Source organism: Dermacentor albipictus, chromosome 2 (genome assembly GCF_038994185.2).
Source record: "Dermacentor albipictus isolate Rhodes 1998 colony chromosome 2, USDA_Dalb.pri_finalv2, whole genome shotgun sequence".
Taxonomy (NCBI): Eukaryota; Metazoa; Arthropoda; class Arachnida; order Ixodida; family Ixodidae; genus Dermacentor; species Dermacentor albipictus.
In genome coordinates, this window is record NC_091822.1 from 99,752,933 (window position 1) to 99,778,094 (window position 25,162).

The 25,162-nt window shown below is 45.0% G+C and overlaps 1 protein-coding gene across 3 annotated transcripts; it reads right to left on the reverse strand.

The window, feature by feature from the left end:
• Positions 1-436: 436 nt before the first annotated feature.
• Positions 437-24,766, reverse strand: LOC135915935 (doenitin-1-like). Of its 3 annotated transcripts, none has more exons than XM_065449125.2 (5): positions 24,580-24,765; positions 21,826-21,894; positions 19,420-19,587; positions 5,710-5,885; positions 437-566 (listed from the first exon to the last, which is right to left on the reverse strand). In XM_065449125.2, the coding sequence occupies exons 1-5, from the start codon at positions 24,689-24,691 to the stop codon at positions 537-539; spliced, it is 555 nt and encodes a 184-aa protein (XP_065305197.1). In that variant the 5' UTR covers positions 24,692-24,765; the 3' UTR covers positions 437-536. The 3 variants fall into 3 exon arrangements, with proteins under 3 accessions (XP_065305197.1, XP_065305196.1, XP_065305198.1); XM_065449124.1 differs by having other exon boundaries at positions 5,700-5,885; positions 24,580-24,764; XM_065449126.1 differs by lacking the exon at positions 21,826-21,894 and having other exon boundaries at positions 5,700-5,885; positions 24,580-24,766.
• Between the last annotated feature and the right edge of the window lie 396 nt (positions 24,767-25,162).

Below are 25,162 nucleotides of genomic sequence, written 5' to 3' on the forward strand. Positions count from 1 at the left end.
TTCTCCCCACTCCTCCATGCAATGCCTTCGGACCGTGGAAATATTTCTTATATATCAATAAATGTACCGAACCCGCCAATTGACTTTCTTTCTTATTGTTATTGGGGCACAACGTGATCACACTCTGAGCAGTGCGCAGCGGCGTTTCAGTGCATTCGAATCCAGGACATTGCTCCTGAATACATTCGTTTTGTTGTAGGAGTGGGAGTGATAGGCTGTGCCAACGGGTGCATGGCGTTGGAGTTGCTTAGTGGGGTGCTTGACTGGGGTTGTCAGTCTTTTCATTTGTTTATTCACCTAAAACGGCCATAAAGAGAATGTTAGACCGAGCGACAACATTTTGGATGACCGGCCCAAAAGTGTAAGGTGTTCGTGGTACGCGAACCCTTCTTGAAACTCTTCTTCTTGAACCCTTCTTGAAACCCTTCTTGAAATACTGAATTTAAAGAAATGCTTTATTGGTTTTATTCCGATGCTTCCAGAAGATTACGAATAATACTCTGGTGGCCACGTGAGACCCTGTACGTGACGTTGCTTTATTGGATTGTGCTCTCTGTAAGAACGTCCTGCAAAAGAAATCAGGGGCAAGAAAATTTTGTTGAGCTTGTCTGTCGGCGTAATGGGTCCAGAAGATAAAGAGCATCTTACACTCCGGTATATATGCTTCAAAATTCAAATGCACAATAGCCAATATACCACTGGAATCTTGCACAACCGTCAAAATTATTCCGGAGCTGCCACCTACGGCACTCCACATATATCGTGACACATAACATCCCAAAATTTAAATAATTTAGGCATGAAAAACATGTGGACAAAAGCACTTTCATAAGGAATAAAAAGCCGCAAATATGGGAGTCGGTGCAATTAAGTGTTCTTGTTCTCTAAAGCTTGCGGTCTATTACTGAGAGATTGATTCATCGTGAATTCCTTGAACTAAGCAAAATATGGAGCTAAAGGTTTTTCTCGAGAAAAAGGGATCCATTACATGTACACCATTTGTAATGTCCGGTGGCAGGGGCTTTTCTTTCCTTCTTTTATACGTGTCTAATATTGGTGTAGGGTTCCTCTGTATATTATTTTCAAAATATTCATCGTTATCATTAGCATGCTAATTAGTTTTCCCTGCTGGACGAAATATTCATCTGTATGCGGTTACTTTGATACAGGTGGATGGATGGGCTGGACTTGGTTTGATCTGTCTGTTAGGCACCTCATCAATACGTGTTCGTTGCAATAAGTTTCAGTGGACAATGTTTAGTGTAAAGTGGGCTATTTCATTGGCTTTGCACACCGGAGAGGGGTCACAACATCCTTCGGGCCGACAAACTTCGTAATAAGGTACCGGATTCTGTGCTGTGGAAAAAGGTATTCATTGGTTTAGTTCATCATTGATTGATTAACATTAGGTCACTAGTTCTTTCTATGTGATGATCAAAATGAGGGAAAGTGAAAATCCCTCTAACTGTGATGCCGCATTGCCATGGTAAATTGAAATGGCGACCTCATCAAGATAGGACTCAAACCTATTAAGATCTCTTCAATGCAAAGACAAACTAATTTTATTTTGGCAGACTAGTCGACCGCCTTCATACCAACTAGAACGATCAAAAAATGATAACAATTGTGCAAAAGCAGTAGATGGGCACCGAAGTGATCCAAGTGCTATGTGACGGGGTTCGGGTGACCTGTCCGTGAATTAGCCTAGCAATAGAGAATGTCAACCTGTCCATCAACCATTCCAAACCCAGTATTCAACTTAAGGAATCCGTAAACGCGACAACCGCATCGGCGGTGCAATATCATTGGGCGAAAATTTAAGTAGCAGTTTGTTATTGTGACAGGAACTATTATACTGACAACGCAGTCGGTGTAAAGCGTCAGCATTGATGTAATCGCTAAGGGACAGCTCTGTACATAGTTTTCTTTAATGAAAATACCTATGCAACACATACCAGTTGACGACACTTGTGATTCTGATTACGACTTGTGATTGGACAACGCGTTAAAAGCTGTCGCTGCTGTAGTGTATTCCAATAGAAAATTAGTTATTCCGTGAAGGATAACATACGCACAAAATGGATCAGGTTATTCTCATAAGTTTTATTGGACTACATTAACAATACATGGGCATTTTGATCACTTCTACTTCCCGGAATGTTACAACGCGCTTTCAGTATTACCTTAGTACCTGTCTTATCCCTTTCCACTCGTGTTCATAATGCACTAATAGCTTCAACGACCGCCGAAAAAGAGAAGCCTCAGCCAGGAAAGAAAGATGTTTTCACGAATCGTAGACCATGAGACTACAGCCAAAAGTATACAGCGTAGCAACCTGCCGTGGTTGCTCAGTAGCTATGGTGTTGGGCTGCTGAGCACGAGGTCGCGTGATCGAATCCCGGCCACGGCGGCCGCATTTCGATGGGGGCGAAATGCGAAAATACCCGTGTACTTGGATTTAGGTGCACGTTAAAGAACCTTAGGTGGTCGAAATTTCCAAAGTCCCCCACTGCGGCGTGCCTGGTAATCAGAAAGTGGTTTTGGCACATAAAACCCCATAATTTAATTTTCTTTTTAAATTAATTGTTTTCTTTTCCCGAACAACTGCTTTTCTAAGCAGTGTTCATGTAACTTACTCGTTTCCTGGAATAGTGCAAATGAGAATTCTGAGGGTTCGGTACAGGAACCGAAAACGTCAAAAAAAGGAGTGTTTGTGGCGATTCGTGCGCCGAACACCTGTGTGGTGCGCCGCCGGTTCTCGTAATTTTGTTGCATTTTGTATCACTAAACAGCTTACGAATTACAGCAACAGAGAGAGAAACGAAGAGGGAAAGTTAGGAAGGTTAACCAAGGACGTGTTTGGTTGGCTACCCTACAGTTGAGGAGGGGGAAAATGCACATTAGAAGCACAGGAACTAATCATGAGCACAAAGTTAAATTCAGCTCTAACTGTGCCACCTCTAATCTCTTATTCATACCTAAATGTTCTTTCTGTGGCAAATAATACATTGGACGAACGTGACGGTTATTGGGTGTTAGAAGAAACGGACACCGTGCAGGCGAAGTAAAAAAAAAAAAACTTAAGAAAGCAGTCGCTGAACATATAAATCTGCAAGGTCACAGCTACGAACAAACTAAGCTTGGTAATTTATATTCAGAATTCTTATTCTCCCAAAGCTGGAAAACATAGGGACATACCTACAACTGCAACATATTGGAACAAACTGGCGATAATACTTCAAAAAGATGCTCTTCAATGTTATTGCTATATGAGCTAATGACAGCGATATCAGTAGAAACGCTTAACTTTTGGAGTGCTAGACTTGCTGAAAAGAGCATTTCTATGTGATTACCCTTCTCTCGACATTATTTTGTTAACTCATGCGTGCAAACTTACAGTATTTTTACTAATCTATTTTAAATAATTGCTCATATCTGTAGGTAAATCTTATGGTCGTTTATTTTAAATTTATTGTTATGTTTATGAACTCACTTTTTCTTCATTCCACTTTTGACAAAACGCGTTTATTTGTGTTCGTCTATTACGTTTTTCATGCTAAGTAGAAACTTTTTGTAAAACGCAGATTCCGTTTAGCTTGTTTGTTAATTTCCCAAAATCTATCTCTGCATACTTCCAATTTTTTGGGGAAAATAACCACCTAGTATATTGTGTATATATAGTGTATTGCATTAACAGATAGAGATGTTTTTTTTTTCTTTTTGAGGTCACGCATGCGCTCTCATTGATCTTAAGCCGACGGTCTTGGTTTCTTTGAATTATGAATGCATAGTCATGTCGGTTTTATGTTTTTTTTGGGGGGGAGGGCGCTTTTGTTCTGGCGTCTCGGTATATATTTACGTGTGTTATTGAAAAGAAAAATCAGTTTTGAAGTCAGCACTTTTCTTCGTCGTTCTTCTTGTCCCTGTCTATGTACGCGCTGTAAGTGATGTTTGAGACATTGGTTGCTAGGCCTGAATAGGGCTGCTTTGCCGGTTTTCGGCGCCCAAAAGTTAGGTGCCCGTCGACGCAGACCTATTCGCAACGGTTGTGCGGCTCTATCGAAGTGTAGAAACTACCTTAGCCAGCGAAAGAGAGACTACGGGTAAAGTGGTACGCAGGCCATTTTTTCCGACATCGCGCGCGCGGGCACTGTGTCCCGAAATATTGAGCGAGCTAGACGCCATGAGGCGTTAGAAATGTCGGTCTGCGCTATGCATTAGTTTAATTAGGAATGCGGCGTAGTGTCGCATGCCTGTTCGAATATTCCGACAGGTTGAAAAAATATCGATCGGCGACTAAAGACCAATGCTTCGCTTACGTGTTGTCTTAATTGTGTGCCATTTAGGTTAATAACAACGCGACTTACTCTCCGAAACCAAAATTGACGATTGTACGTGTTTTTAAATTATTGTCCGTTCGTTTAGAATACTTCGAAAATCCCGCATAGGGAAACTCCAACCTACGCGAATATCGAGCAGCATATTATTTGGAAGATATTTGATAATGTTAAATACTCGCATAAGGCTAGCCACCGCTATATGCTTCTGAAATGAAATTTCGGCCGCACCCGCTTCCTCGTTCTCATCCTGTCGATAAATCTGCCCATCAGAACATCGCCATTTTTCCCTTACCAAGCCTTCATCCAAGCCTCAATCTCCTCACGCCTGGTTATAGAATGAGCTATATAAATTCTGCCAATGAAAACTGTTCTTAACCTGAGTAAAGAATTTTTTTTCCTCGTAGAAACGTTTCTCCACGATGAGGCTTCCTTTTTTGGGTCTTTGTTGACAACTTGCTGTGAACTAGCTCCCTTAATAGGCATTGAGTCATTCAAACAATGTAAATTTCATTAGGCATCAATTGGATACATTACGAGAGAATTAGTCTGTGCCATGTTTTTCAGAGAAAGTTGATTTCAAGCTGCGTTTAGCCTAATAAGGAAGCTAATGGAATATGTCACTAATATGACACTTTCCAAGAAGCCGTATCGTGCGGTATCAATAATTTTGCGTGCATTGTAAAGGAAAGGAGCGACCAAGCGTCATCCAGTTAAGAATTTATGTATCGCAATGGATGGAATACATTGCTGATAGTTCATCGTCCTTTGATTTTGAGACTGATCCTCGATTTTTAGCGCTGTTCAAAGCAATCAAATTGCCAACACAGGCAATTGCCATGAAAGTACAACATTACAAGAAGTTCCCTACCCTGCTAACAAATAAACGTCTCCAACAAGTGATCGATATCAACAACCTTCCCCACAATGCATTTGTCACTTAGCTCTTTCGATATTGCTACATTGAAGCTAGCGGCATATTTGTACTTCTATACGCAAGCACATTTGGTCGCCTCTGAGCAACTCCGCGATAATGGCACGTAGCTGACGAGGCACGAACACAGTCCTGGATGCGTGTGCGGCCTTGTTGGCTCAGGATGACTGTAGTTTGCATAGCACTGAAAGTGAACTTCTGAAGTGGACTATACGTGGGGTGAAGGCTAGTTCACATAAGCTATACGCGATGGAGACAGCATATACGTCATGTATATATCGTACAATACACGCTACTGTGCATAGTGGGATATGTGGCCTGCAGCTATTTGTTTCGCGTGCGAGGCATTGTCTACACGAACGCTGCAAAAAATGCTTGCGACGTTTCGCTTACACGACCCTGGCGAAATGTTTGCGCGCTCAGCTTACCGCACTTAACTTGGCACTGAGACCAGTCGTCGAACCGGTTGGCCCTAGCATTCTCCTCGCCGTTTCCTTGGTAGTCGAAAGCCTCGCACTGCTGGGTTATCTGGTTGTAGAAGTACTTCTTCTGGAACGGCGGAACGCCGAAGGTGCCCTCGTCCTTCTCCAGAGCGCAGATGCCGTATGGAGCATCTGTTAGCGAACATAAATGGGCAGAGAAAAATAGCAGCTTAACACCGTGGCATGAATTTAAAGGTACATTTGGGAGAGATGCAAAATGGTTAGTTCTGTGTATGATACTTGCTTACTTGGCGTTCTATATTTATTTTTTCCAATTTCTCTCTGCGTATCTGTGTTTGCAGACGCCTGTGATCAGCGCGTACTTTTTGCGGCCTCGCGGGTACCATCTACAATTCTTTTAGCGCTCATCAGCCACACTAAGCTTTTCATCGTAGGAGTTATCAGACTGTGTTAGTTTGCTCGTCCGTACTTGGATTAAGCCGTAAACCAAAACATGCTGCTTCCGCGTGATACCTTTAACGATACGGCATGACACCAACCAGCTTGTCACGATGCACTATAGCACAAAGGGGTGTATACGTCATAGTTAAAAAACTCAGAGAAAATTGGAAAGCAGATGAAACGTGCTTCGCACTCTCCCGCTGCTTGATTACTGCCTCAGAGAAAATGCGTTTTTCGGCTGCTATGAAGAAGTAGAGCGCATACGTCATGTTCCTTTTACTGTACTCGAGTAGGTGGTGATATCAGCATGCAACAGTCCAGAAAACATTTTGGCGGCGTCCACATCGGTTTCCAAAAAAAAAAAGAAAACGTGCAATTCTTGCGGAGGGCCAACCTGCACAAGCGATTCTAGCACTGAGAATGCGCTTACTGTTATACTTTGCTGGGAATCGCAGTTATAGTGTGCATGCGCTCTGTTTCTCTCTCTTTCCTTCTTGACTTTCTGCGTTTCCTCCCCCGTCATCATGTGTAGGCTGTGAAACCTTATTTTCAAGCACAGTTGTATCAACAACATCGCAAACATTCTTTCCTTTGACACTGCCTACATGTAACTTCATTCCAACGGCCTTGTCTTTTTGCACTTGTATATAGCTATGAAAAGCCAGCGATCCAAAATTCTGTAGGCTGAAATCTGCGATAATGTCACCGCGCGCTTCACGCCCGTTGACATTTCTTCAGATTGCATTCGTATATCCTGTGGTCATTCGGCAGACTGTAGCCGGCGTTTTCTTCCTGCATTCTTTTACAGTTTGCATGTGGGATTCAACATTGTGCTGCCACATACTTCTTTCGCTCGAAATTAATACAAAGCGTGAATACAACTGAACGATAGAAACATAAAAATTCTTCCCCCATTTCCTGCAACACACACGTAGACGGCTTATCAAGTACAGAATTTGACCAGTGGCATGATGTTGACAAATGTACATCAAACTACAAGATAACACAAAACAGAAATGCAGGAGTGACACTCCTTTGCCTCACTTCTTGCGTTTGTGTTTCCTTCTGATCGAAACTGTAGGCTGTGAATTCTTAACAGTGATTCGGACGAGCTTGTTCCCATTGCTTCATTAGTACTTTTGCTTGGAAAAGCAGGAAAAATTGACAAAAACATGCATCACAACCGTGCGCATTGAAACAAACTTTATATTCCTTACACCAACAGAAGGATAGAAAACGGAATTCCTCATATAGCTATGAATCAACTCTTTCCTCGTATAATATATATATATATATATATATATATATATATATATATATATATATATATATATATATATATATATATATATATATATATTGAATGGGCGTCACATAGCTGTAACGGCTGACAGATTCTTCTGCTGTTCTTACAATTTATTTATTTATTTATTTATTTATTTATTTATTTATTTCAAGTACATGAAAACGCGTTGGTTTAGAGGGGTTTCTAATCTATTAACACAAGAGTAAGTAACTGGGTTCCAGACCGAAAGCATGACTTAGTAAGTTATACCTACAGCAAATCACGGAACATTATTTTACATAGGCTTATCAGAAGAATCATGTGAACACCGCAGAGCACAATATATGAGGTGAAATAACAGTTGGTAAGCACAAAGGAATAGAAAGGCACGCACCCACGTGTGTAGTTATGCTCCTGTGCTCCCTTGATTCCACACGCATAAAGCGACTCCAATACTTAACGACGTGAACGATGCAACACTTATCAGGCGCAATACTTATAAAACTTAGATAAAACTTGCACTCGTTGATACATTCAGTAAGTGTGTAAGCTCTTTTATAATCTGGTGAACCTGCGAATTTCTCTAATGGGCGCATTCGACGACATATGTTAAGTGGATTCGGGTACCTGTGGGCGCGAAAATCGCTGAGGAGACCTGACTTTTACTGCAGCAAGAATATTATCACTCGTATAGGTCATTTTACTTTTTCACTGCAATTTTTTTTCAGAAATTTATCCCTGTTACCAATTCATCGCTTGGCAAAGACGCGTCTACATATACCGAATCTCTTTAATATTGTCATCGATGCTATTCCGGAGGAGTCCTGTCTAAGCAGTTTGAGTGCACGAGCCCTGTACTACTGTAGGTGCTTAAATGTACGCGAGAACCAGCGAATACTCTGACGTGCACGGTGTTGTGACTTAGGGGTGGAGGACGAAAGGCGGACTCGTTCCGTAGTCGAAGAAGAAACAAACACCTTTATATGATATTTACAGATAGTGGGTAATAGCCTACAGGTAGCTGTAGGAGCGCATCAGACCGACTGGGCCGCTGCAAGCCACTCTGTGTTCGCACTGGGCCGGTTCTCCCTTAAATCTCTTCGGCGACCCCTCGTCGGCAGGAACCGGTTTCTTCTTCTTCAATGTTTCTTCAAAACCGCGTGAATCGAGAAAATTTGCAACTAGGATATCGCAAGCTATGTAGCGCTGAAAGTGTCTACTGTTCCTGCGATCCATATATGCGCCGTGACTGTCCATAAATGTTGCTGAAAAAGAATGTCTGCAAGCTGATTACGCGAAGTTATGTATGATGCTCCTCTAAACACTTAACATTCTCTTAGTACTTAACTGTGAGAGACATCGCATTTTACATTGAAGGGAACCTTGATATTTAGTGTCAACATTACAAAATCATGTTAGAAGGAAGCTTTCATCATGATTCTTATTACTCTGGTGAGCTTTAGTGAAATGTGGCAACTGGACTACGGCCTAAAATGAAGAGTTAGGCGCGCATTTTTTGTGAGAAGGTTGGGTACTACTTTCACCTTTCTCTTTAACAGTCACCCAGAAACGCATTGGCTGTTAACACGACGGCGCATCATGTATTGTATACATATGCTTAACGAATACCATAACAGCAATCACATGAAAAAAAAGTGCGTGGTTAAGATCAAGAACCAATCAACTGCAAGTGATGAAATTTGTCATAGTGGCCCTCGCTAGCTTTTATCGACGACATGGCACACTCCTCCCACAACGGAAGCAACCGACTGTCGTTACGGCAATGCAACGCATTGTTCGCGACACTGAGCCGTTCACTACAACTTCCAATTGAAACCATGAAGTAGCTCTTTACAGCATCAATTACCATGTCTATAGCATACTCGAGGCACTACAGCGCAGCTTAGGCTCCCTTGAAATGGAAAATTCAAACACATTCCGCCTCACCATGTCTCGATCCAGCGTTATTTAATTATACGAAGTGAAAACTATTCGCTTCGTCCGTACGTACAAGAAAACCTCGCATACCCGCCTTATAAAGAAGACACCACATGCCTCACACGAATTCACTTGACTTTCGACCTCCACTGGGGAACAATGATATCTTCAGTAGGTGCCACAATACTAATGGATGAGGCTTCGGCTTCTTGCTGACTGCATCGAAAAGTTACAAAAGCCATATTCCACTCAAATATTTGGCCCGAGCAACTTGTGTCAGTTCTCTAAAGAGCCTCATCATGTCTCTTTCTCAAGCAAAAAGCACCAGTAAATTGCTCAAGTAAGCGGAACGTGTAGCATGGAACGGGAATAAATATTGGTGCATTCCTTTCCATGTGCGGCAAAGATCTGTAAGCCTCAATCAGCTTTGCTTCAAATTACCCCACTTAAGTTTAACCGGTGCAGAACGGCCTTTTCAGAAGCAGTTAAAGATGCAAGTGTTGTTGGCAGAATCTAAACTGCAGTGTTAGTTAACTCCTCGTGTTACTGCCGAGCGTTTATGTGAAGAAATAGAACAATTCGATATGGTACCGCGAACTACACGTCATCAACAAACATGCTTTAGTGGGTGAAAATCAAGATAAATGTTGTACAAGTCATATACAGCCATCGTTTGATTGTGACAAGCATGTTGCACCATGGTATGGCATCCTAACTGGACTGTGCTTTTGTGTGTATGCTTTTATAATTCATGTGAGCTACCACTGCAAAGTGTCGATCTGCGCATGAAAAACCCGCAGTGGGGTGGTCTGAGCTCCCTTGAGTGGCACTATGAAAACTTATGGGGTTTTGCGTGCCAAAACGACTTTCCGATTGTGAGGCACGCCGTAGTGGAGGACTCCGGAAATTTTGACCACCTGGGGTTCTTTAGGGTGCACCTAAAGCTAAGTATACGGGTGTTTTAGCCCCCATCGAAATGTGGCTGCCGTGGCCGGGATTCGATCCCGCGACCTCGTGCTCAGCAGCCAAACACCACAGCCACTGAGCAACCACGGCGGGTTAGTGGCACTATAGCGTTGCCTTTTAGAAATATATTGTCGTCTTGGAAATAACTTCCTTGATTACATTTTCGCGAACGAAGACTTTCTAAAAGATATATTTGAGAGGCCCGTCATAAGTATACACGCATAGAGAACGAGAGCAAACAAACAGAAACACTGCAGAAGGCGCCTGGGCACCACCCGAACTGCAGCAGACGACAGGCGCGAGTCCGTGCTCTGAAGCACGTGAGCGCCGCTTGCAGCGCCCCTCTAGGTTGTTTTCGGAGTTGATATTATAGCCGTTGCTTCCGAGGCACTTCGCCAGTATGACAAGCTTTCGCCCCTCTGATGGAGTGGCTGCCTCAGCTAGCCTTTCGACTCGAACGAACTGAATCTGCCGCTAAGAAATGCAAACGTTGCCGCTTCGCCATCATCGACGTGATGCACACAAAACTCGACAGCACGAAGCTATATAGGGTCAAAGCGCAATCACAAAAACGCTTAAATGGTCAAACCAACCCTGCCCAGAAGGCGCTGATGTAACACATTGAGGATGTGTTGACTGAAGATAGCTGCCTAGTGCGCACGTAAGTGGAAGCCGGTCAGAAGATGTCGGCGAGAGCGTTCCGGGGTGCTTTATGCCGGATTTCAGCAATCTGAAGTAAGCAGCCGACGGTAGTAGGAGCGCCCTTTTGCGGCGACCTGAAATGGTTACTGTATCTTTGGGTGGCTCCTGCGCGACCACCCGTATATTCCTAACTCACACTATTTGCAGATTTTATCGTTTTTATAGTCACTAGAAAGTGATCATGTGAAACCAAGGCATAAAGCACACCATGCAATGTTAAAACTACAATTCTGCATTGTCGCTCGGCTCATCCTCATTTTTTACACTTCCCCGCTTCTCGCGCTTCCTTCCCTTGGATACGCCGAACTTTGTGTAAGTAATAAGTAGGGCTCCCTGTTTCCGGAGTTTAATTTTCTTGAAATTCGGAGGGTGTTCTTCGGAGTTTATCCTTTCGCGGTATATCGGCGTTTCTCTGTGTTTATTTCTCGAAAGTCCCAATTCTCCGACATTCGGAGTTTAATTTTACATTATTCTCAATACTCCAAAATCTTAGACACGTGAACGCGAAAACATCAGAAAACACGAAGCAATTTTTAGTTGTCTGGAAGGTTTGAACGGACAAACACATATACACACAAGCGTAAATACTTGAATGCAAAACACCTACATTTGTAAGCATTACAACGTGATAGCTTGTTGTAACAGACGCAAGTATACTTTACAACGTTGCTGTCACTGATGGAAGCGCGCTGCTTTCGATTGATGATTCTTAGCTTTGAAAATGCCCTTTCAAAGTTCACGCTAGAAACAAGATGAGTCGGAAGACTCAGCGCGCAGTGATAAAATACTGGCCACTGGACTGTGTGAAGTCTCCAAAACGACAGGGGCTCATCAATGTTATTTATTTTATAGCTCTAATGCTTGGAAAAATCTCTCGTGAGCTCGCTCAAGTCGTCAGTTTCAAGAAACACTAAGTTAAAAGTCGGCGCATAGGTTCCGAATGAACGGGGTAGTTCATGCTTCACAGTTGAATTCACTATTTGGACACTGAACCGAAACGATTCACTGGTGTACTGGAGTGCATCGCAACGGTTCCTCTCAACTGTCTGTCTCCACTTTTCAGCGACAGGAAGCATCGAAGAACATGGAGAAAGATCGGCTCCCGCTTTCAACATCGGTTTTGACCCGTTAATCTGAGTGTATCCTTGGTTCGGTTACATCAATCGACGCTTAGCATCAAGAGGATTACGGCGACACCAGGATTTCTACGGTGGGTCGACTATTCGCATCTTAAGCGACTTTTTCGAGCAGCCACCATTGCCGCCGCGCTAGGCCAGGTGCTGCCTGAGTGTGGCAATTGGAGGCGAGTCAGGCATGCAAGTCATGATGGAAGGGGAGGAACTACCTCCCTACGAGTGCACCGAAGAGTACGGGTGGCAGGCAGCAGTTTCTAGGCGAATTTCGACCAGATTCGCTGTTAGCGGCAATTCAGCCGGAGCTGGGCCTCATATGGCTACGTCGCCAAGAACATTCGAGAACGGCAGTCGAGTCAAGAACAGGGTCGCCAGGTCATCCCGAATGCCATACTTGCCGAAAGATCACTTTAAAATCATACTCCGACCACGCGGCGGACTCAATATTAGCAAGATTGGCTCTACCAAGATAGGCAAAACCATCGTTGAAGCAGCTGGTCTAAGCTCGGACCACATTGCATCAGACATCATATGCCCGAACGTGAACCAAAACATAATTGTGGCGAGTACGCCGCAACGAGAGAATGCTGAGAAATATGTGAGAATAAGGTCAATTAACCTGAATGGATGCATCTTCGAGATCAACGCATATGAGGCTGCACCTCACAACACGTGCAAGTGAGTGATAAGGAACGTTGACTTAGCAGATGGCCCGACGGAGCTGGAGAAGAACATAGTCAACTCAAGAAACCCTTTGGCTCTCGCCGTTAAAAGAATCAAGAATATCGATACGGTGATCATCGCCTTTGATGGACACAAGGTTCCGAATTTCGTCAGATATGACCCGGTCCTTGTAAGGTGTTCACTATACAAGAAACAAGTCGACGTATGCTACGCTTGCGGTCGGCTCGGTCACAGAGCTGATGTGTGCCCGTCTCCGCAAGAGAGAATATGCCGAGGCTGTGGTGCAGTGAATCCGACTGACAAACATCAGTGCCAACCAAGGTGTGAACTGTGCGGTGGCCCACACCCAACTGCGGACAAAGTGTGTAAGCAGCGCTATACAACTCCATACGTGGTCAGAAAACGGAGAAACGAAAGAGCACTAGCAACCAACGTCAACAAGGACAATAACTACACGCAGCCAAGCTCAAGGTCCCGCGGCAGGTCCAGGTCCCGCAGTCGCTCACGCTCCAGGGGAAGAAGACCCAGATCCAGATCCCAATCCAGGGCGCGATCCGGATCAAGAGATCGGAGCCAACAGGCTGCATCGAAACCCGGGGAAGGAATCAACGAATCCACATGGGCCGACAAAGTCAAGGGAATGGCCACAGCGTACAAGACGCCTCCTCACCGGGACAACATTAAAACAAGACTTATCTGGCCCGACGACGCGCGTACCGATCCGGTAAGTGCCATGCTTTGTGACCCACCCCCAGAGCAAAGTAAGGATCGTGAAATAGAAAGACTTCAGAAAGGGAATGCAGAACTAAAGGAAATGAATCAGAACATGATTAGAGAGATGACGGCAATAAGAGAGAGAGAGAGATAGCACTTTATTTACACCCGTCAGAGAGTATGGGTGATCGGGTGAAACGCAGCTCTCCCTATCACCGTCTACCTCCCCCCTAGACGTCGGCCGGAATCAGTTGACTTCCGGCGGCGGCCTGGGCTTGACGGATGGCCTGTTTTTGGGCTTGCTCTTCCTGGCTATGGAGGGAGGATTCCCATGACTCTCTGTTTCCATGTAGGCCGTTTAGTGCTGGGCAAGCCCAAAGCATGTGATTTAGCGTTGCTATGCCTTCACAGTTTTTACATTTTGGAGAGTGCACCTCAGGATGCCATTTGTGCAGAATATACGGGTTTGGGAAGGTACCTGTCTGCAGTTTTCGCCATATTACCTCTTCCTGCTTTGTGAGAGATCTATGGGGGGGAGGCAGAGTTCTCCTCCCCATTCTGTAGTGTTCTAGAATTTCTCTGTATGTGGTTAACTCTCGCTTTTTGGACAGGAAGTAATCTGCCTGCGCTGGGGCCCGGTGTGTGAGTCCTCGGGCGACCTCATTGGCGATCTCGTTCCCTGTGAGTCCACTATGAGCGGGTGCAATAAGGAAACTCTTAAGCGAGGCTAAACAAGCAGAAAACAAAGATAGCACTAATACACGCAAAGTAGCCCCAGTCCCGGCGCCTGCTGGTGAAGGACCAATGTCAGCCAAGCGTAGGGCTGTTAAAAGTAAACTCAAGAACACTGAAACACAGATGGAGGAAGTGAAACAAGCGCTGGCGTCTTTTAAAGACAACATGCAGATGCTTATGGACAGTGTCTCACAGTTGACAATGAATGTAGGCCATATACAGACGGCACTGAATGACCTTAAGGAGGGACTGAAGGCTTTTGGCGAAAGAATTAAAACCCTGGAAATGATGACTATGTCAAGGGGCGTAAGGGAACAATGCGGGTCGTCATTCCTCAGAGCTACACTAACTCCCCAGGCGGGGGAGATGAATATGCAATATGGCTCACAATAAGAGGGAATTTCGAATATGGCAGTGGAATTGCGGGGGGTACAATAACAAACGTTCCATCATCCAGCAATACCTTAGGTCACTTCAGTCTAAACCGGATATATTATCACCCTTCAAGAGACAGGATATGGATATGTCACACTCACTGGATACAGAGCCATAGAGTGTCAAACGTTCGGTAGAGGCCTGTACGTGCTTGTAAATAAGCAGCTTACACACATCCCACATGAATTAGGCATCATAGACAAAAACCTAGAGTACCTCATGGTTGAGGTTGTGGTACCAACTTCACACAAAAATCAAAGGAACAATAGCTTATTCGTACTCAACATCTACAGCAATCCGAAACACCAGAAACAACACTTCAAGAGATTATTCAAAAAGGCTGCTAATTTAGCTGGAAGTAGACCTCTGATTATAATAGGAGACTTCAATGCAGCCCACGAGCTATGGGGCTACGTTACGACGAATGCCAAGGGCAGGAATCTGTGGAATCACGCGGATGAGCTAGACCTGGTCTTAGTCACGGATAAGACACATCCTACAAGGCTTGGCAATTCTGTCTGCAGAGACACCACACCTGACCTTACGTTCATTAAGAACACAGAGCATGTTTCATGGACTAATACAAACATGAATTTTGGCAGCGATCATTACGTAATAGAAGTCACACTGGAAGTTGAGAAAGGCCGAACTCGAGAATTCGAGGTCGTAGATTGGGAGCTTTTTCGCAAATTAAGAGCCCAAAGCGGAAAAGAAATCACCAAACTCAATCTCAGAGACTGGTGTGAGGGCATCAGAAGGGACATCAAAACAGCGTCCAACAGAATTGTTACAGACACTAATGTAGAGGCAATGGACTCGAAACTTGCCCACTTAATAGAAGCCAAGGAAGCCATAACCCGAAGGTGGCGGGCACAAATGCTAAATCGTAGGCTCATAAAAAGAATCGCAGAACTTAACAAACAAATCGAACAATACTGTAACACCCTCTGCCAGCAACAGTGGGACGAGTTTTGTGAGTCAATCGATGGGCTAATCAGGAACGGCAAGGCGTGGAAATTTATCAAGCATCTGCTGGATGAAAAAGGCACTAAAGCCAACCAAAGACACAGCCTTGCCCGAGCCATACACGTAGCCCTTAGGGATCAGCCCATCGAAACAGTTACCAAACAACTAATTGACAAATACCTACCAGTTAGAAATAAGCAGGACCAGCCACTTCCATCAGAATACAGGGGCGCCGCTCAACCTGAACTCGACCAACCCTTCACCATATCCGAAATCCGGAGGGTGTTAAATGAACTAAATCGAAATTCCGCCCCCGGTCCTGATGGAGTAACAAACAGATCACTTAGAAATCTCGATGAGCCGTCCATTGAATCGCTGACAGACTTCATTAATGAAGCATGGATCTCAGGCGAAGTCCCAGAAGAATGGAAAACTTCACAGGTTATACTAATACCCAAAGCGGGTAAACCTCCAAGCTTGGACAACTTAAGGCCAATATCACTTACATCATGCGTTGGGAAGGTCGCTGAACACGCAATCCTTAACAGGCTAAAAGACCACTTAGAAGACAATAATATATAGACTCACAACATGTTGGGTTTTAGGTCTGCACTTTCCACCCAGGATGCCATGTAGCAAATTAAACACCACATACTCGACGGATATTCTAGAAATACTAAGGCCATATTGGGATTAGACTTGGAAAAAGCGTTCGACAGAATCAAGCATGAGTACATCCTCAGAACGATAGAAGACATTGGACTCGGGTTGAGGATGTTTAAATACATCAAATCCTTTCTCGAAGCACGCACGGCGAAGATAAAGGTCGGAGACAGAAACTCGGAAGTGGTTCAGCTCGGAGATTGAGGAACCCCCCATGGATCGGTGATCTCTCCCGTCCTTTTCAACCTGTGCATGATTGGTCTGTCCAGAAAGCTGGGCAAGATTAAGGGCATTGACCATACCATATATGCTGATGATCTCACTGTATGGTGTACTGGTGGCAGTGAAGGGCAGATACAGGACGCACTGACTGAAACGATCAAGACGGTGGAAGAATACCTGAGGCCCACCGGACTCAGGTGCTCCCCCCACAAATCGGAGTTACTACTTTATAGACGTGAAAAGGGGGGCAGGCCTAAGGGCTGGAAACCTCTATCGGAAATCAATATACACCTACATACAGAAAATGGTGCCAATATACCCAGAGTCAACGTGATCAGGGTACTAGGCTTTTCCATTGATGCAAACGGTGGAAACCATACCGAGGTCAAGAAAATCACCCTTAAAACGGATAACGCGTGCAGGATGATCAGACGCCTGGCAGGAAGACACAAGGGCATGAAAGAAGATAACCTTATCAGGTTAATCAACTCTTTCGTACTCTGTCATATATCATACGCCGCTGCCATGTACAATTGGACGCAGTTTCAACTCAAGAAGCTTGACGCAGTGATCAAGAAGGTTGTTAAAAGCGCATTGGGGCTCCCAATTCGAACCAGCACTGAAAAACTGCTCAAATTAGGAATACACAACACGACCATGGAGATCGCGGAGGCTCAAGAAACATCACAAATAGCGCGACTATCTACAACCAGCACGGGAAGATCAATCCTGGACAAGATCATGATCAACCCCATTACGGATTCAGCACAGTACGTTAAAGTTAATCAAGAATTCGCAGACAACATAATTATCGCACCTCTACCCAGGAATATGCACCCAAAACATAACATCAACAGGAGAGTCGCACGAGCCAGAGCGTTAATCAAGAAAATGGATAAAGGGGGCAGAGGAGCCTGCTTTGTCGATTCGGCTGCCTACAAAGATCTAAGTTCGCGGCGGTGGTAGTGGATCATCAGGGCAATTGCACAAACTGCGCCATGGTCTACACTAATAAACCTGAAGACGCTGAACAAGTTGCCATTGCATTGGCACTAACAGACGATAGATTCATCGAAATATATAGCGACTCGAAAATGGCTATTAGAGCTTTCAATAGGGGAAAGATTGCCCCACAGGCTGCGAGAATAATTAGCAAAAGGCAAACAAATGTTACACGTTACATTTATTGGTTCCCGGCGCACCTTGGTTCACTTGATGGCATTCCTGTCAATCCAAATGAATCGGCCAACAGCGTCGCCCGCGACCTTACAGACCGGGCCGCTTTTACATATGGTTTTGATTCTGCTGGATTGGAGAACTTACATAGAGATACGCTCATTACATACAATGAAATTACAAAACATTACTACATGGGAAGGAGGGAGTTTCCACCCCCTCAATATAGGCTAAACATAGCACAAGCAGTTACACTTGGGCAATTACAGACAGAGTCTTATTATTCACCTGCACAAATAAAGAAATGGTATGACATTGCTGACATGAATATTATATGCAAAGCATGCAAAAAGGAGATATGCACGCTTGAACATATGCTCTGGGAGTGTGGGTCGCTCGGCCCTGGCATTTCCCGGAATCGGTTTTTAGGAATGATCAGATCACCTGATCACATCCCTCAAGTCCTGGCTGTCCAGTAGGCCCGTGATAGGGCTAGGAGGCTTGACCTCCCGGTCCCAACATGGAACTAGCCAGGCAGGTGGCAACACCTTGTACAGGACCAGAATAAAGTTTTTCCTCCTCCTCCTCCTCCTCTTTTCAGCGACAGCAGCGTACGCACTTTCCATTAAGATCTGCGACAGTCGTTGAGCGGTCATTCTCGTCAAGGCGATCCAACAGAGTTGTGACATCTGATGTGAAGACCTCAGGTGGGTCACGCCATTGACTGAGGAGCTCGTGCAAACGAACCCCCAGTACGTGGTAAACTGGAGTACCAGGGTACTCTCTGTTAAGTTCCTTATTGATTGAGAGCACAGAACGCGAATTTGTCTGAAGAAAACTTAGCTTAATCAGCAAGTCGTGCACAACTTCAGGCGACGAAACAAGAGTTTTGAGCTTCTCACACTTATTTCCCTTGGCATAGCCGCTTCTCAAGAAAGGCAAAATGGCGCGTATGGAATCCAGAACATCTTTTAGAGGTTCATAAAGAGAGAACCACCTAGATGGACATACTCTTCAACGACTCGATGGTTATGCCCATGGCCACGCACGCAACACCAAACTTACGGAGCAGCGACGACTTCAACAGGGCAGAAAAGTGCACATCAAAATCGTGAACTAATCAAATCAGCTGGTTTTAATTTAATCCTCCCGAGCGCTTTTAGGTAAGTGGTACAGATCTTTGAACTGAAGTATCTTGAAATCGGCGCTGGAGAGTTGCAAATCTTTGTGAAGCTTCTGCATGTAGGAGACTGGCCGATGTGTCAGTAACCGCTTAGAAAATGCCCTTTATCGGACGACTTTCGATAAAGAACGGAACAGGCTCGTAGGGGCCGTTGTAATCGGAGTGCATCGGATTTATCCGAATCGTTAAAAATTTTACCGACGAGTGTTTATCGGACGTTTTTTTCGGATTTATCGGAAAAAACGGAGCCCTTGTAAAAGCTACGCAGATGCAACGCGTTTGTCGTACTGGATTTGTGCTGAACGAGAAGAAAGGGAGTACTTACACTCCTAGCAACCGAAAAAGAAAAGGCTGCCGAGCACTACCGGGCTACTTGCTGTAACACAGGTGTAGTAGTTCCGCCTCCGAAGCAGTCATTCCCTTCAATGCCGCAGAATGTTATCCGCGTTGATAGACACTTGCCTCTGCAAGCCCTCTCGCAGCGTGGCCTGGAGAAGTAGAACCCTCGTCCCAGGCAGCCGTCCCATTTCTTGCAGTCACCTTCCATTGGCGAATAGTAGTACACGATGGACGATACGTTGCAGATGCCCCCTATTGGTACGTACAGACACTTGTGCTTCTTTCCTTCCACTGCGGAAAGGACAAGATTTATTTATGTATTTACAGTACCAACAGGGAAAGTATACATTATAGAGGGGAGAAGCTACATAAAGGTGGTAAAAATGATATGCAGAAAAAGCACATTATAAGTAACCATGAAAAATTATACTATTTACACAACATAAACAAAAAATAATAGAGTTAGTTCACCATAGAAATCTCTTGATACACTTTTCAATAAACAAGTTGGGAATGATAGGTCAATACATACATAGGTAATTTGCAAATATAGCATTTATACAATGAAAAGTTACATGATATACTGAACGCAAAATTCATGATTTAAATGCAGTTAACTAAAACATTTTTAAATTGAAAAGGATTACTTATGCTAACAATAAATGCTGGCAGACCGGTCTATTCCATAAATTGCAGGGAACCTTTTATTCACAAGAACCCTCGAACAGTTTTCGCAATCGTAATAGCAGCATTCATTACACTTACTTCAATCTCGGCCTGATACGCTGTTGCGGCACGGGCCTAAGGTTTTTCCCAAACTCATTTATCTGTCTATGTCGTCGTAGTAATCCGTGAAGGATAAGTTCACTCAAAACATCTCTTCCACAAAGCGTTTTCCTGGTGCTCTATGCCAAGAGCTGTCTGTATATATATATATATATATATATATATATATATATATATATATATATATATATATATAGCGAAGGTTGTGGGTTCGCTCCCCAGCTGCGGCAAGATGTTTGTTCATCCACTTTCATTTTCTAGCAATTTATCGTTTCTTTATTTCATTTATTAAGCACAAGTAATTTCCCCTATGTTGTCCTTGGTGTCAGTGTTTCTTGACTTATTATGATATGGCTACTAAAAAAAATCTGGCCCCTCGGTTATACCCCTTCCTTCACGTTTATATATATACATATCCGGTCTCGTTATTACCATCACCATATATGGTGGTAATCATCCTGTCCTCTACATTTGCTAACATTTGTTGAGAAGGCTTGCTAATTTCGGCCATCACGTATCAGTTCTACACAGTGTTTGAATTTTCTTGACGTATTTCTGTCCAAGTCAAATAACCCAATGTAAACATGTGGTGCTGTTCATATTTTTCTTCAGTTGCTGACGTGGAGCGCATTTACCAGCTATTTCTTGTGCAGAAGTAAACATCTTAAATAGCGATTCCGGCTCCATGTTGTTCCCTATCAATGCACGCTGGCTGCCCGTTGTGAGGTGACGTAAGGAAAACGTCGCCTTGATGGGCGCGGCTTTGCGCGCGGTGCAGCCTCCCAGTCGATTTCGCGGGCTCTTAAAGCCAAAATTCATCGTGTCACAGGTCCGCAGTGAATCGCAGCTTTCTATATACCCAAAAGTTCATATGGCTTCTAAGATGAGCTCGCTTTAATTACCCAAATACGATGAGCCCTCTGAAACTAAAAGCTTAAAAGCGAATTAACGGATTTGTAATTAAGTACAAATTACCTCATGTAATCCTCACCGTGCCGTCGCCACCACTGACGGAAAGTCTCCGCAGGAGACCTCCTTCTATATAAGAACGCCTATATTTAAACATTACTTAACGTCTTCGTAATAAAGGCCCTATATTATGCTGGTTTACCAAGCGCAATTATCTGTGTGTTGAGTCATGCCACCATCCTGATACAGGAGGCTAGCGCCGACGTATCCTGGTAGACTTGAAATATGTGAGGAGGCCGTGGGTCGCTGACGCAGGTATTCTACAACTATAACGATTGGCTCTTACATGTTCTCTGGTTGCGTGGGTTGGCCATACACACGAGAACTCCTGTTCCACTTCCCCAGCCACGCGTTCAGAGAGAGAAGAAAAATTCCAATCTACGCAGTCAGTTCAAAGAAGCCGCTGATCCCCTTCGAGTCCAAAGCGATACAGCCAAATAGTTCCCTGCGCGCGCACGCACGCACGCACACACACACACACGCACACACACGCACACGCACACGCACACACACGCACACGCACGCACACGCACACGCACACACACACACACACGCACGCACATGCACACACACGCACACGCACACGCACACACACACAATCGCAGCTGAGATGCACGTTGCATGTTAGCGCAGGCACGAGAAATTTATGCGTACTGAGTTACTGATATCATGTTAATTTGTAGAAAAAAGAGCTAATTCTCCAAATCACAGCACATTCAGTCAGTGCCCTGCCGGCTTGCACAAGCCAGAGAGCAAGAAAGGCTTGGGACGCACCCTTTTCTTCTTGGTCGTTAAGAAAGTCTTTACCGAGACCTTCAAGCCTCCAGATTCTCGCTGATGCCACTGCAGAAAAAAAATTTGGCACAGATATCATAACAGTATTTATAGACACCCTTGTCTCTAGTCACAGTATTCATCACTGTATATATTCTCACACAGCTGTAAACACGGCGTGCTCTTTGAATACAACTTATAGGACACCTTGAAGGCTGGTGAAAGCTAAGAGGGCAGTAACAGGTAATGGATAGCCTGCCAGGGGCCGTATTCTGTAGCGGTTCGTTTGGAACCGGTTCGGTCTGGCTGTTGCCATTGGTCGGCGCTTTGTTGTCGTCAGCCCTGGTGGGTGGGACGACAAATTTTGTTGACGTCACACAGTTTGTCAATTATCTGGAAAGGAACCGGTTCCCTGCTACGAGAGGAACCGCGGAGAAGTGGTTCGTTCGAGGGACGCGCGCGGTGGCGAGCATGATGTCGAGGGTTGCTAGGGAAACCGTGGCTGCCGGCTCGTCTCGCACCAGCTGACGAGCCGGCACCTAGCCGAGATGAGACAGAGACGGCAATGGTGGCTCCTTTGGTTGTGCTAGGTTGTGCTGCTGGTGAGCGCGGAAAGACAACGATGCGACGAGACGCAACGACGCGACGCGTTCGGCATGGCCGAAGAAGAGTTTCGAAGGCATTTTAGGCTCTCCAGAGACATAGTGCGACGTCCTTGCGATGAGCTGGAAGAACATCTCGGACCACAAAGATTGGTGTCGACACTAAGATTAAATTGCTGTGCGCGCTGCGGTTTTTTGCCACCGGGAGCTTTCAACAGTGACTCGGGAATGAAGAAGCGATTGCACTGTCGCAGCCTTCGGCCAACCGGATCATTACAGCCGTCGCCAAGGCCATTACCGTTGTGGGCAAAGAAAAAGGATGGGTTAGATTCCCATCCACGGCGCAACAGAAAGCCGCCGTCAGCTGTGCAGGCCCAACACACACGACGCCTTCGCTAGGCAGGGGTGCTCCTCGACAAATGAAACAGTATTTCGCGCTGCCTCGCTGAAACATGAGGACCCAGCCACCTGTCCTTGTGCGACGATATTGTTTCGGTTTCGGCGCGCGAACAAGTCCAAAACGTTAACAAAGCACGGCAAGTTGTTTGCATAACGTATGGCCCACCATCTAGCGACTAAATAAGAAAACACAAATAAAATTACAACTCCCAGTAGCCGTCTGCGCCGCGATTGATTGATTGATTGATTGAGTAACTTTTATTTTACAGTCCTGCAGAACGCGTATTAGCACGTCGCGGGCCGCTCCCACGTCGGGACCGACAGGCCTAGCCTGCCAGCCGCATCGTGGGCCTGCTGGACAGCCCAACGTTGCTCAGCCAGGAGTGGGTTGCGGAGGGCCGCCTCCCACTTATAGTCGGATACAACTTTAGAAAAAAGGGGAGGCCCCGCCCAGATGACCGAAGCGGCGAAGTCACCGGCCGTCCGGCGCATGACGTCGGTCCAGAATGCGCGCCCATTGGTGCACCCGCCTCGGAGGAGTAAACGCCCCCTTTTTTCTAAAGTTGTATACGACTATAGCTGAGCTGAGGTCAGGGCTTGCTATAGAGATACATCCCCAGAGCATGTGCGAAAATGTTGATTTATCCCCGCAAGCAGGGCACGCGTCATCAGTGTGAATCTCCGGATATATCGCATGTAACGTGGACAGGTTGGGATAAGTTTCTGTCTGCAACAGTCTGAATGTCAGTGCCGCGAGCTCACATTTATTACAGAAAAGTATATTTGCAAGTGTTGTATACAAAGCAATGTTTTTTTTTATCAAACCAGCAACATCATTCACTTGCTATACCGTCCCCCAAGTACAAACAAAAATGATGACGTGATCTTCCGGCCGACCGCCGCTCGTTGATTGGTTCCCCTCACGCCGCCCCGTTCCACTCTTTCTCCGAGTGACGTAATTCAGACGTAACAGCGAGACCGAACCGGTTCCAAAGCGAACCGCTACAGAATATGGCCCCTGAAATAGGTATCCGCGATTGCGGGGTTGCTTAGACAAGCACTACACAAATAATTCGTAGTTTGGCGAAATAATTCACACTCCGTTATTATATTCGCGAAAGAAGCGGCTGCTTCAACGCACCTTAAATCTATCCATAACCTTTGGGGTGAACGTAAGGTGAAAATCGCCAGGCTGTAAATTTAATACGAATGAGGATAAGCGTAACTGAAAACAAAACAAAACAGCCAGCTACTAGTTGTTCTTCATTCCAATGCCTTGTCGTTTTCTAATTTGCTATTCGCAAGTTTTCCCCAATCCGGTTTTAGCCGAATAATAAGCCTGCATATATACGAAAAAATAAAAACTAAATGAATAAATTATTAACTAATTATATCAGCGGAGAGAATAGCCTTCAAGATCTGCGACAGATTTCCACAAAATCCAGTAAGTTGTATTAAAACAGCAATGTAATCTTGTCTTTGTGAATTCTCTCTGAATAGGTGACAGGGTGGGTCCCGAGAGAAAAGCAAACTTGAAGGGCAAGCTGTCGAAAGAAAGGGTACATCCTACGATATATCGATGATCGTAATTCGATTGGCCCAACTACTACCAACGTTCACTAAACATTCGTCTCTATACGCTTTGTCGCGAGGCAACTGTACCGTCTAATTCGAGGAACCCTCCTTCGCATGTCCCTGACGCAGCCATGCTGGGCAGTACAACAGAAATAAACCCCACGGGTCGCATACTCACCTCTCTTAGCCCCTGAGCTTGTCGCTAGAGCTAAGACAAACAGTGCGGTTATCGCAGTGCACTGTGTTTTCTCGCACCCAGTGCGCACTTGCGGAGATTTTTCTCGCCGCATCAGAAATAATCGAAAGGCTCAAATGAAGCAACAGACATTCATTCCACAATGGGAGCTTATGTGGAAGCGGAAAGGAGGTCCCAGCTGTTGGAACCAGTAAAAGGCACATTTTCATTTTTTTGCCCCTTTTCTTTCATTAGGCGAACGCATAAAACATGGCTTGAGCGCAGAATAAAAAAGACGTCAAAGATGAAGGATTGAACGGCGGGTAATAATTGGTCGCGTACCTGCGTAATTCACTTCAAGCAACTGATAGGCGTGTAGGTGTAGCGGTGCTAACTCGATAACACGCGGCAATGTCCTGACGTAGCGCACTGATTTGACACTGTTACACTGTAAAAATGTTCCATTTCAACCGAGGCACTTTCCCACCGAGTCCAAGGCGTTTTGTAGCCGTCTTGGCCAAGCCAAAATGGACTAAGACGTCCCAACTATACAAGACAGCTAAAAACGGTCTTTTTAGGTACGTGT